The sequence below is a fragment of the Mastigoproctus giganteus genome, chromosome 1, assembly GCF_048544385.1.
Source record: "Mastigoproctus giganteus isolate SK-2022 chromosome 1, ASM4854438v1, whole genome shotgun sequence".
NCBI lineage: Eukaryota > Metazoa > Arthropoda > Arachnida > Uropygi > Thelyphonidae > Mastigoproctus > Mastigoproctus giganteus.
In genome coordinates, this window is record NC_143575.1 from 194,219,406 (window position 1) to 194,233,602 (window position 14,197).

At 37.9% G+C, this 14,197-nt stretch overlaps 1 protein-coding gene across 1 annotated transcript; it reads right to left on the bottom strand.

The window, feature by feature from the left end:
* Positions 1-2,879: 2,879 nt before the first annotated feature.
* On the bottom strand, positions 2,880-13,103 carry LOC150091412 (uncharacterized). The gene is made up of 2 exons (XM_090383762.1): positions 12,925-13,103; positions 2,880-3,454 (listed from the first exon to the last, which is right to left on the bottom strand). Exons 1-2 carry the CDS (start codon positions 13,082-13,084, stop codon positions 2,970-2,972), a joined length of 645 nt encoding a protein of 214 aa, XP_090239888.1. The 5' UTR covers positions 13,085-13,103; the 3' UTR covers positions 2,880-2,969.
* Positions 13,104-14,197: the final 1,094 nt, after the last annotated feature.

Sequence of the window (14,197 nt, forward strand, 5' to 3'; positions counted from 1 at the left end):
GGCATGGTATACAGCAACTGCTAGGGGGACCATGACATCCCAGTCAGATTGTTGTTTACTACATGTGAAAAAATATTTGCTAGGGTGCAGTTCAAACATTCAACCTTAGGCTTGCACTGTGGGTGGAAAGAAGACGTGTGAAGCTGATGGATATTTAGTTTCTCACACCTGTCATAACAGCGAAGACATGAGGTTAGTACCCTGATCTGTTAGGATGTATTTAGGAATCCCATGTCTCGTGATTACATTGCTGATGAAAGCTGCGGCCACTCCATCAGCATAGCAGGTGAAATTATCCACTGCTATCAGTAGATATTTATGTCCTATCAAAGTCATTGGAAGAGGTCCTAAAATGTCCAGTGACACTCAAATCCAAGGTGAGTTCTCACTAGGGACTCTCATCAGGGCTGCTTTAGCCTTAGGGTTATATCCTCTATGCTCCATACAAGATGGACAAGACTGTATAATTCTTGACATTGTTGTAAATGCCTAACGAAAAGAAATTTTCTAACTTTCTCTAACGTTTTCTGTAATGCTAAATGTCCTCCACTGAGAACATTATCCTGACAAGATTTCAACACTTCTGTTTTCAAGCTGGCTGGAACCACTAACTGTTCACATGGCTCTGGGCATATAGCCTCAGGGTCAGGTAAAGTGTAGTGATACAGTATCCCATCATCACTCAGATAGAAAGAATCTGGGATTTTAGATGTTGCTTGGAGTGCTCCTTCTATTTGTTCAATTAATCCCTGTAGATTTGGGTCTTCTCTTTGAAGATTTTTAATCAAAGTTCTGGTTTGTTGTTGTGGCATGACCAGTGACTCTATGGTAGGATTTGCCAATATGGGAGCAACTAATTCAGTAGTTTTAGATTTCTTAGGCCTTTTATCTCCCTCTAACACTGCCCTTGAAAGGAAGTCTGCATTTCAGTGGACTCAACCCACTCTGTATATGATTTTTAAATTGTATTCTTGTAGTAGCATGCTCCAACGTACTAATCTGGGCAATGGGTTTTTTAGGTGGAGAAGGTAGCTCAATGGTTGGTGGTCTGTTATCAGTGTGAAGCTGGAGGCAATTAGGAATGGTCTGAACTGTGATACTGCAAAGACTATTGTCAAAGCTTTTTTTCTGTGGTACTATACATAGTCTCTGCTTTCTTTAGTAGTCTGGAGGCATAAGCGATTGGCTGTCTTTGATTTTCATCCATTTGTTGCTCTAGCACGGCCGAGATCACATAGTTTGATGCATCAGATGACACAAAAACGGTTTAGAAAAACCTGGGTAACTTAGTAGGGGTTGTGTGGTCAAAGCAACCTTCAGCTAGTCAAAGGCTTCTTGGGTGGCATTGTTCCAGGTGAAGGGGGTGTTCTTTTTGGTAAGCTGCGTTAGCAGCCTGGCTATCTCTGCATACTCTGGGACAAACCTGTAAAATCCTGCCATTCCAAGAAATGATCGCACTTGTTTCACAGTTCTTGGAGAACACACTCTCACATGGCAGCCACGTTGTCTGGGTGGACACCGCTTTTGTTAACAAGGTGGCCTAAATATTTTAATTACCCTGTGTATTACAGCAGACAATTTTGATGAATATAATTCATGTAATGAATTATTATGAAGGGAAATTTTTAAATATATTGAAATGAATGGAGAAACTAATTGTTTTAAAGGCTGAACATCAATTTATAAAAACAGTTATTTCTATCACACAAAAGAACTGTTGTAACTTTGAAACAATATTCTATTAGTTTTTCTTGGAAGCATTTTCTATTTGACACACTTGTTCCATATTGCGCATTTTATGGAAATCTGAAATTTATTTCAGATTTACATATTTTTCTAAACAAGTGTTTTATCATCATCACCACAAATTCGTGATGTCTAACAGCAGCAGTTCTAATAATTGCCTGAAGTGCAAACAATGCTTGCCCAGTTGAGTGACATCAGTACTGCTGCAAATAGGCTAATTACAATCAGGAAGCTGAAACTAAAAGTTTGAGCAAGTCAATTAACACCAGAAGTGATGACCAGTGCTGTTATTGGGCATGCACCATTAACTTAATCAGGAATTTGTTCCAGGTAAGAGTGCCAGCTGCTTTCTACGTGAAAGCAGCAGAAGTTCATGCAGGCAAAAAACCACTAGTTGATTTTGCACCTCAAATTAAGACCACGTGTTCATTTGTCCGTAAATTTGTTTAATTTATTCTCTAGATGAAGTTTTCAGAAGGATTTATACAGTCTTAGCCACAGTGTATTAGGCCATTATTTCCTCCCGTCTCAACAAGGTGTAAACTCAGATAAGCCAGTGATTGTAACACAAGGTTGCTTTACTTTATATTATGCCCAGTGTCAGTAGTACACTAATGAGTTGGAACTGAACAAATCTTGCTAATTATGCATTAAATGGAAAGTGTTATTTTGAGCATTCACCTGTTGACAAACTATGGTTTGTCAATGTCACAACTGCAAATAAGTGTAAGGTGGGCAGCATTCAGTAGTGGAAGATCCTTGAACCACTGACTTTTGGCTGTCACCCAGTCAAAAGCAACAGTTTTGATAGTACCAGACATTGAGGTACTACTGTTACACAAATTTTTTTTCTTCTCTATGGGATTAGGACAAGGAAGGTTTCTTCCCAACTAGACTTTTCATTGCTATAAATTTCATGCATAAAGAAGTTGCAGTGGATTCCAAAGCAAAGATCAGGTTAGTTGTAATTCAGACGTTTTTGCACTTCCAGTTTGTTAGATACTGGAAGTGCTTTAGTATGCATATATTGAGTGTTTATGTTATATGGTTCTGATAGACAACCAACTATTCCTTAACAACATTGGCTTTATTGTGGTTAAGGAATTAAGGGTCAAAGTTAGTTTACAAACAAGTGCTTAAAATTCTTTATTTCAAACCATTGAACTAAAAACTAGATAACTTAATTTAACATTAATTGAAATAAACAGAACAGTTAATAAAAATTAACTGTCTTTAGGAGATTGGCTGACAGGGTCTTCTGATGAAGTTTTCGATTCAGAGTCCAAAGTGGAAGCATCAATACTCGAAAGAGCAGAAGGAGTGACCCGAGGCTCGACGTCAGTGCTTTGTGACTGAGAATTAGGATCAGAAGTTGGTTGTTGAACTAACTCAGCCACTCGTGCAGTCTCTGCCACTAGAGTAACTTTAACAGCAGAAGGTTCAATTAATTCGCTTTCGCTTATTGTAACAGTTGCGTGCTCTGCACCAGGAACATCTCCAGAAAGTCCTTTAATAGAAGATTGATCCAACTCGCATTTACTGGTTGAAACTGTTGCTTGATCCACATTAGGAACAATTTCGGGAAGTCTTCCGCATTGCATACAGATGCAAGGACAATCGCAGCATTGAGTTTTTCTTGGAGGCAGTTCACGGCAAGGACAGGAATCTGAGCAGTTACAAAAAGAGTTGCAACTCATGGAAATTCTGGCTGAGCATAAAAAAAAATTAATTCATTAAAATAATACAAAATGCATGTGAACAAGATTTCCTTACCGTGACGTTAAGGAAATCTTGAAACTAAGTTAGATTAATGCCAAAACTTACAAAAGATTGAAAATAAAACTATTTGTAGTCACCAAAAAAAAAAAAAAAAAGTCTTTCCAACTGTGTGGCAATTTTGCGTTCTTATGTGTCTTTTTGTACGATCTCGTTCTTAGTTCCAGTAGCCACCCTTAATTTCTGTAAAAATTTAATATAGGGCGAGTCTCGAACGCAAGTTCATCTCCAACTTAACCCTGAGAACAGCACTAGCGCCAAGCTATTTGTGGAGAAAGCGGGTTACATATTTGACTGGTCACTTAGCAATCAAGAAGAAGCAAACAATTTACTTAATTGACAGTTTAACTAAAAAGTAACTATTATTGCAGTAGACAATGTGAGGAATAAATAACATTCCAAGAAGAATGCCCAGGGCCTTCTTCCCATTGCGGAAAAATTCGTCAGTCTCGGTCTGTCTGATAATAGACAGAACTCATACACGAACATTACCTTTTCGTTCAGTGCGAGTTGGTTCACACTATGTAATCATTGAAGCCCCTCAGCTATATTATCCTATCAGAATCACTTTTTTTAACCTGCCTCTAAATAGCATGGTAACAGGAAGAAATCCCCGGAAAATATCCCAGTTTCTCATAAGACTTAAGTATTATTAAGATTATTATAATACTTATTTTTAAGTTTTAATCTGATTTTGGTATCATTAAACTGATTGTCAGTAATGTGATTTTTGTAAACTGATTAAATAAACAGCATGCAAAGTGTTAAAAAAACATTTGTTTTTGTTTCCTCATTATTGTAGTGATGATATTAAAAAAAGTTTCACAATTTTAAGAATTGATGAATATAATATAGTACAAATTCGAAAAAGGTCAACAATTCGTAAATAAATTTATACAAGATATCTAATAACAAAAACAATTGTAATTATATATTTATTCAAATAAGAAAAATAAAAGCTACACACGAACAAAGTCATCAATGAAAGCATCAGATTTTACATGCAACGTATGCAGTGTTCTATTGCTCTTAAGTCTGCTAAAAGATGATCACCTTCATATTCCTGGCATAAAATTTGTTGCATTGCGTAATACATGCCTCGATTCTTTAAAATCAAAGCTGTATCACGCTGAGCCAGCTCAGTTTCATCTAACTGCCATCTCCAGTCGCATCTTCTGGATAAGGTATCAAATGGGCGAGAGACACTAAAGTGGAAAAACGATGATTCCAACCTTCTCATTGGTTGTTAGTTTTCTTCATCAGCAAGAGTAGAATCATGTGCATTCCGAAGCACTGGAGGGGGCGAAAAACCGAAATCTTACAAACTTGCGGGAAATATTGCCTACTCTTCTGAAACTGCCACTAATAATCTACGAGATTAACAGCAGGTACAATTCCTAAAAATCCATACCAGAAACATCAAAAGGGGGCAAGAAATGTCTAACATACGGCAAAACAAACTAAACTGAGTCTTGTGTACATACTTTCTAAACCCAGAAACTGGATTTTGTGATGGATATTCTGGCAGAAATAGTAAAGTATCCACGAACGGGAACACAATCACCTAAAACACTTAATGGTGTTAATGACTGTATGTTCGCAATCAACGTGAATTGCCGTGGGCAGGACGCTCATCTATAATCATACGGAGCTTATTTTCATGTGTCCATTGCATTTTTTGCTGCAGTACACAGTAGTAATGAAAACTTTTCTAACCAAAACTCTGATTATGTAAAGCTATTGAAAATGAGGAGCCACAGTGAAATTGCTACCATAAACCATTCTTCAGATTCCGATAAGACTGTCGTCAGTTGCAAAAATCGCAACTCGTTCTTTGGAGTAAGGCGCATTATCACAAAGGAGAAATCGAAGAAAGAAGGGAGCACCAATCACGAAAAACCAGATCGTGCAAACTTCAAGAGGGAGCCTCTTCGACCTTTGATTACGAATTGTCTTTGCAGTCTCTTCAACTGACATACGAGATTTATGGAATTTGGAAGCTGTGATACAGCTTCTGCTTAAGTTTCTAATGGATTACATCCACTACTAGAGGCTTTCACATTAGCAACACATTAAGGCCTTCCACTTCATGGTCAACAGGACGGCTGTTCACAAGCAGGAACAGGTTCCAATTTTAATGGTAAAGTTTTCAAACTTCCTTTACATTTAGGATCCATATTTCGAGCAACGCCAACGAATGTGTTTTGCAAATCTTAACATAAGAAAATCCGTTTAAACATAGTACCGTTTCCTTCGTTAGACTTGAGTTCCATATTTAAAAAAAAAAAAAAAAAAACAGCCTAGGCAACAATCCTAAAACTACCCACACAATACCGCTGATGAGTATACACTCAAATCAAACAAGTGATTTTCGTTAAGCTTTTAGAGCAATGGTTCCCAAAATAAAGTTTTTTCGCCGAGGGAAGGGGAAGAATTGTTCCACCGGATGTGAAAATCAATTCCAGTCAACCTCCCCCCCCCCACTACCGATTGAACACTGATAGCTAAAGAATTTCCTTGAAATTCTGTAAGATCGAGTGGTTAAGTATAGTTTTTATGGGCAAAAAAAAACAACTTTTTTCCCGGATTCAAATAGCTTATATTCCTGATAGCACTCTGAGTCTGGATCACTCTCGGCTACTCAAAAGCTTGCACCACAGAAGGAAATCTTTCCCGCGCACATTACTGCTTTTAAGGCCCATACTCTACCAATAATTCTTCGTTCGGGCGACCCGATCACGTGAGCAAAACGTGCCGCCAGCTATCAGGAAGATAAATGACGGACCCAGACCACAACTGTGCCCGCCATCTAACACTTGTCGCAAGGATATTCTCGATCCTAATATTCCAGATTTCCTTAAATCACCCCCCATCATGAAGCATTTAGAGCTGTATATAGATAACAGGGAAATTAAATTCCCTGACGGAGTATTAAAGTTCTTACAATTTTTATTACAATCAGTTGACCAACTTAAAGTATAAGTAACTTTCCTATACTGTAGTTGGTGAGCATCGTTTTCTGAGTGCCTACTCCAGGAGAGGCGTTTTCAAAAAAAAAAAACACCCACTTCCAGCAAATGTACAAACAAGAACTTGGCTTTTGTTCAGTATCTTCTTAGAGGGAAGGTTTTTATAAAGTAAAAAACCTTATATGGATTACACAGCTAATCGGACGATTTCGTAACCACAATTATTGCCGAATTAAGCTCATGGAAGTGAGCTTAATTCGAAACAGAGGAAACTTATCTACTCCCGAGTAGTCAGGCACGAGGGTGCATAAGTGCCTTGAGTGCGTAACTGCTAAATACGGTGCTGTTTCTTGTATTCTCCTCTGACCGTGTGGTCGTCCCAGAGTATAAACAGAAAGTTCATTCTGTTATAGCCTGCGAAATACCTTAACAGGTTCAGTTCATTCAGCTTAGTCTTTTCAGCAGTCAATAACTGGTACTGCACTCCTTTCAAGTAAGCTTGAAGAAAAGAGCTTCGCTATTTATAAAAGGTCAGAACAGTGACAACACTATCGAGTTATCATTGTCTTAAGGGGGATACCAGATCGCTTTTATAAAAGGGACCCACCTAAACAGTAAGAATTCGCTCTTCATTTTAGAATGCGGTATTCACAGAATTTTTCTAGATCCAAAGTATAAATACAATTAAAGCTTACTAATTTGAATTTCCCATATTCAAGTATCATTTATGATAGTCCAGATTAATGTCATCTGCGCATAATCAAAAACTTCGAGACTCACCCCGTGAGTCACAACCCATTGTGTCGAACCCTGGACTAGATAACAGCAAGTGTTTCAGATGAGGCTTTCTTTCAATAATTTTAAATTGCGTGCATCATGTATTATTTTGAGTGATATACAAATGGTAGCATATACTGTAGTGCTTTATTTTCTATTACTCAGTTGTCAAAGAATCATTCAAGCCGGATGAGAAGTTGGAATACCCTAGTTTCCACGGGCACACAACATTGAGGAGGTATACCTATGCTGTACTCAAGAGTCCTACTTATGAGTGTAGGAAACAGTTATGGGCCTGTGATATCACAAGATCAGATTTTGGGCACCTAAGTAGTGCAACAGCAAGCTAAAACACTAAATACCAGTTAGATTTAAGATAAAACATTAAATTTTAATTAGCATAAAAATATTAAAGTAATTTTATACGCAACTAGTTACATAAGGAATATAGAGAATTTGATTACGTTCTAGCAGTTCATTATTGTTGGTTGGGTTTTTCCCTTTATCTTTACCCTACTCTTATTCTGATAAGAATTGCGTACCATGATACTCAGCTAGATGGCATTAAACGTAGCTAAGAAATCCACGTTTCTTTTCCGATGTAAGTCCGGGTTAGAGCCTAAGCGGGATGCAAATCTTACCAGGCCAAGATTAAAACAAAGTGCAAACTCGTGGTGTGTATACAGCTCAGTTCCAGAATAAACTAGCAACACATAGAGGATAGAAGGAATGCATGTTCTTGCTTTTTTTATGAAAATCCCAAACACGAAAAGGTATCAAAACCTATAGTACTTAGTACCGTGCATGGGTTGAAGGAGAAGTATGGGGGGGGGATGCCGGAAACTTTGCTCTAGAGACTAAACATGGGTTTCACCACTTCAAGCCTCCAATAAGCAAAGTGGTGGTATTTCACCGGTTAATGAAAGTCATCTACTTTGGCCAAACTAAGCAAAGACTTTTCGCAGAATGTCAGCTCCGTGTTGACCCGGGTGGTGTATATAGCAAAGAAATTAAGTGATTTCCATGGTGAACCGTCACTTTTACCTGCTCTCCTTAATTTTTCCTATGTCGTTCCGGTCGCCAAATAAAGTAAAGCTCACTGGGAGTGGGATGCTATCTCCATTTTCCATCCCACGTAGACCTGTGCAGCAAATTGCAGTAGTCCACTTAAATCTCAGTGGACATTAACCGAATCTTGATATGCACCCATACTCTGTCAGGGATCTTCCCAACACCTGATCTGACACACCGCTGTTACAAATTTTTTCTACCCGGGAAATCCTTCCCTGAAAACAATCTCCGAATAGCCTCTTCTGGCCCATACGTTTTTACGAGCGAAACTTCAGCCAGTCAAGATGTTGGCTCCTGAAGAAGTCTCTCAAGAGTCTTCAACCTGGTTGCTCATTCGGGAACAGTTTCTGACATCATCAACCAATCAAAATAGGCGCACCTACACCTCTTAAGAGACGATTACTATCCACGCGGAAATAAAGGTGGCCAATTCTGCGCATTCTGTTCTACATTTGCTAAGCTTAATTAAGCTCTATTTAGCTTTCTCCGAACTCGAACTTTCTTTCTAACATACCAAGTTATTTTGCGCTGGAGCTTTAGTTGAGCCGCCATTTCTTGGTAAATCCGGTGCTTTTTAAAAAAAAAAAGACTAGATTCTTGTTCTGTAAAACTTCCATCTAACAAAAGATGTTATGATTAATCTTTTTGTTAATTACTCTTTTAAGTTAATCTTTTTATCAGTAAATGGAAGCTTACAATACAAAGATTGTATTGTTCATTTGCCCATACCTCCGTAATATTTGTCACTGCTGGTAATCTGTTCGAGAATTAGAAGATTCTCTTAATGTCATGGTTAAACTATTGTCATTTGTACTGACTTAGTCAAGCAACACCCAAGTAGAAATACTTAAAGTAATTTGTATAATTTGCTATATCAGGATAACTGAACTGTTAAATTGGCCTAGTGTTAAACTCCACAGGCTTGAAGACACTGCATATTTCTAGTCGTTCTAACAGTTTCTTAAACCTTTGAGGCTTATTTCCTAGTGCGTAATTAACTTTTCAATCACGCATCTTTAACTAGGTTCTAATACAGAGATTGAAGTCATGGATGCTTCCACCAGGCTACGAGTTAAGCCACTCTTACGACTACACTCAATGTAACTTGATTTGATTATCAGCAGTGATTCTTCATGCATTAAGAATCTGCAGATAAATGAACCACTAGGTGGCAGTGATCACAGTGTGCTGAAGTGGGATTTACTCAAAGAGGTAACTACCATTAGGGGTAAAGGGAAGGGTTATTGCTTCCGTAAAGGCGACTACGATGGACTGAGACAGTATTTAAATTCTATACAGTGGGACCAACTGATGTTACCAACAGCAAATTCAAAATGGGAAGCATTCAAAGAACTTATCTTGGAAGCTACTAGGCTTTACATACCAACTAAGAAATATTGTTCAAGGTTTAGGCCAAAATGGATGTCAGTTGAACTAATGAGGCATATGGCAGAGAAGAAAAATGCATGGGATGCATACAAATTAACACATGACACAGAAGCCTATGATAGATACAAGTTGATATGCAACCAAGTTACAAAGGAGGTTAGGCAGGCGAAGGCAGATTACGAGAAATCCTTGGCAAGGGATGCAAAGAAAAACAGCAAAGAGTTCTTTACTTATGTAAACTCTAGAAGGAAGGGGATGAATCAGATTGGTCCACTTGATATCGATGGTTCAACTGTTGATGATCCTGCTCAGGTAGCCAACAAACTAAATGAATATTTTGCATCGACATTCACACATGAGTTATTCAGCGAGGGGAATGCCAGAGGTGTATTCAACTCTAGCAGTAAGCTACAGAATCTTGAAATAACTGGGAGTAAAGTGGAGGAGAAACTGTTGAAGATAAACACAAGAAAGGCACCCGGGGTGGATGGGATCTATCCAGTTATATTAAAGGAGGCAGCAAAGGAAGTAAGCAAACCCTTAGCCATAATTATGAGAGCTTCCTTGGACTCAGGGGAGGTACCCATAGACTGGAGATGTGCAAATGTGACCCCAATTCACAAAGGAGGATCAAAGGCTGACACAAGTAATTATAGACCTGTGAGCTTAACTTCTGTTCCAGGAAAATTAATGGAGGCACTGGTTAAAGAAGCACTGCAGGATCATTTAGACAAGACTTCAGTTATAGCTCAGACACAACATGGTTTTGTTAAGGGGAAGTCTTGCCTGACCAACTTGATTGGATACTATGATGCAGTCACAAAAGAACTGGATGCAGGGAATAACTTTGATATTATATACTTGGATCTTAGAAAGGCTTTTGATACTGTTGCACATGGAAGACTGCTACACAAATTGGAGCAGTGTGACATTGGAGGCAAATTGCTGCTATGGATAAAGGGGTGGTTGAGGGGGAGAAGACAGAGTGGTAATCAATGGACACTGCTCATCGTGGACTGATGTTATTAGTGGAGTCCCTCAGGGCTCAGTGTTGGGTCCATTATTGTTTTCTGTATTTATAAATGATATTGATGATGGTATATCCGGCTTAATGTCCAAGTTTGCAGACGATACAAAGGTTGGCAGGGTTGTCAAGGACACTACGGACACTATGCTGCTGCAACAGGATCTGGAAAGGTTGAGCAGATGGGCTGAGAGGTGGCAAATGAAGTTTAACATTGACAAATGTAAAGTACTACACATGGGAAACAGCAACCCCAGAGCAACGTATCAACTCTGTGGTACTACACTGACAGTGTTAGAGAATGAAAGGGACTTAGGGGTGGTTGTGCAGGCAGATATGAAGTTCTCTGAGCAGTGCAGACGGGCTGCAAGAGTAACTCATGGAGTATTGTCAATGATATACAGGAATTTTTCCAGCAGGGATAAGGAGGTGATTATTCCATTGTATAAGGCGATGGTCAGGCCACACCTAGAGTACTGTATACAGGTCTGGAGGCCTCATTTCAAGAAGGATGAGGAGCTGCTGGAACGAGTACAGAGAAGGGCAACAAGATTAATGAATGGAACAAAGGGGTGCTCTTACGAAGAAAGGCTTAAGTTTTGCAAATTACAGTGTCTGGAGACTAGGCACCAGCGAGGTGATCTGATAGAGGTGTATAAAGCCTTGAATGGTTTAAGCATGCTCAATGCTGATGGGATTCTTCCTCTAGCTCAGAAAAATCACCTGAGAGTGCATAAATTCAAATTGAGGAAAGACAGATGTAGGATAGACGTGCGGAAATTTGCCTTTAGCCAGCGGGTGGTTGGTGGAACAGACTTCCATCCCTTGTGGTGGAGGTTGATAGCCTAAATAAGTTTAAGGCTCAGCTGGACAGGTAATTTGAACGAACAGAGGGGTGAAGTGGAAGTGGGCTTTTTTTTTTTTTTTTTTTTGGCTGATGCTGCATAAGCTTGCTTTCTTGCATCAAATGCCTCTACTAATGCTAATACACAGCGTTGGGCGATCCACCTGCGCTGACGCCCCAAGTCAGCCTTATTGACATAAGAATGGACTGAAAGTCGCCGCCATAAATAGTATTTAAGTAAACAGAATAAATGAAGTAGGTAAAAAAAAGAAAGGTCAAATGCGAATATTAAATTTCTATTAGACCAAGATTAAAATCTGAACAGAATCGATTCCATACGTTCGTGGATTGGCTTTTGTTTAAAAAAAAAAAAAAAAAAAACTCAAAGCTCACCTAATCACCCCTAAATGGGAGTGCGTCTGGTTGTGGTCTTCAGTTTATTCTCGTGGCGATGTGACTGTACATCGCCACGAGACCCCACCCGCAGGGTTAATATTAGTCATTCGTTGGAATTTCCCGTACAGGTACTGGAAAGTTGAATTATTCCGATTTCAGTTTTATATCGGAGGCAGAGGATGGCCTGATAAACAGTAATAAGACTATTATAACTTAACACAATTAAGTTCTCTGGCATTTACTGCAGTGAAGGGAATTTGTCACTCAGTGTAACTATTTATTTTAGTACGATAAATAAAGAGATTTATTATTATATATTTTTAAATTATGTTAAGTTGTAGATTTGGATTCAATCGTGTACCCAAAAACTTTACAAGCTCTAAAAAAAAAAAAAAAAAAAAAAAAATAATAATAAATAAAAGTCAAGTAGCACAGATTAACTGCGCAATTCCACGGTTAATAATTCCTCGTAAACAGGTCTTGACACATTCTGGAAGTGTTGCGAAGTTACCAGTAGAGAACAAACTGAAGTATAGTTTGTTTTTCTAACATTAAATAACTTAGATGTTTAGTTAAATTACTGCAGCTAAGTGAGGTTGGAAGAAACTGGACAATTCTGGACGTTTGATATAAGCATAGATATCAGTTACCTATTAAATATAGGCAAAATTCCTTCCATAAATTTAGGATTCATTTGGCAAGAAAGAACACATGGTTGGTTGGGTTTTATTGGCGCATTAGCAACTAAGGCTATAATGCGCCAAAACCTGGTCATAAAAAAGTAAAGCTTTCAGTGGCCTAAAAAGAGCAAATGACCATGTCTGCTTAACACTTCATTCCTTCCACAAGAGTTGACGACTCTTAACTGTAATTCTTAAACCCTCCACCCCACCAAGTTAGGACTCCGGTCATCAGTTAGCGTTAAATCTTACCTTCCTCCATCGATTCCTCCAGTGAGACAATCTGGTCACTCATTCTTTCATTGTTTGTCTGCGCGGTATCACTTTCTAGTTTAGATACCTGTTCCAATGGTTCAAGTTCTTCTTGAAATTCATTTGCGCTTCTAATCGGTCTAAAATATTTATCGCTCATTTTGGAAAGAAAAAACGCAATTTTTGCTTGCTTTTTTTTCCCCTCACTATTATAATAATACGAAACACACAAGTAGAACAACTGAAGCCTACGTTAACCATCGTACACTTCTTATAAGCATCGCTAACACTTTATGACGGGTTTAAGGTAAATCACGTGGCGCAAGTATTTGCATATCATCTGCAATATGGCCATCCAAGCAAAGCACACTTATTCATCCACAATAAATTATTCTTGTGAAATTGTGTTGGTTATTAACACGCTTTTGTATATTTGATATTTGTAAAAATTCGAAGAAAAAGTACAGTATATTGAATAAATTTACGCAATAACGTAATTTTTAAACAATATACGTTAATGAAATTTTCACAAATATTAAAAGCTCTCGTTGCTCTTGTTATTGTTTGCCTACTTTTGAAATTAGCACCGAGGCAACCAAGGCCATGTGGAATACATTTATAAATTGCGCGTATTCCATAATTGGTTCATATATCTAGCTAGATGACAAACACGAGTTTCTGGAATCAAAAAACTATGCAGACTCGCCTCAAACTAATTCTGTCACGTTGTGGAGAGGAAAAAAAAAAAAAATAAATAATAATAAAAATCTCCTTCTTGACGACATTTCTACCCAAGCATTTCCCACACGGTATGGTTAAGTCACCGGTAATAACCGCTCTAACCATGTGCTAGCAAGAAATAAATTATAAATTAGTGGTCTCATGATGTTGTGAATTAGGGCGTATGAAAAATTAAGTCCTATAGCTGTAAATTAAGGAATGGATAATATTAATTTTATAAATATTAGCGTAAATTTCCTTTTATAATGTAACACACGATTTGAGTTATGTATTAGCAAAGTGAAAAAATTTCAAGGATAAAATATAATTATAATATTCATATGATTATATGATATATAATAGTATAATAATTATAATTATAAAATACAGTATATAATCATAAAAATTCTGTTCATTTGTAGAAAAAATAGTAGAATGGCATTTCACTGCATTGCAGATAAAGCTAGACTGACTGCATATTTTTCAGGGGTAAGCTTAACTTAGGTTTACTGATGTTTATTAGTGTGTTTTAGAAAATTAGGGCCTACTATAT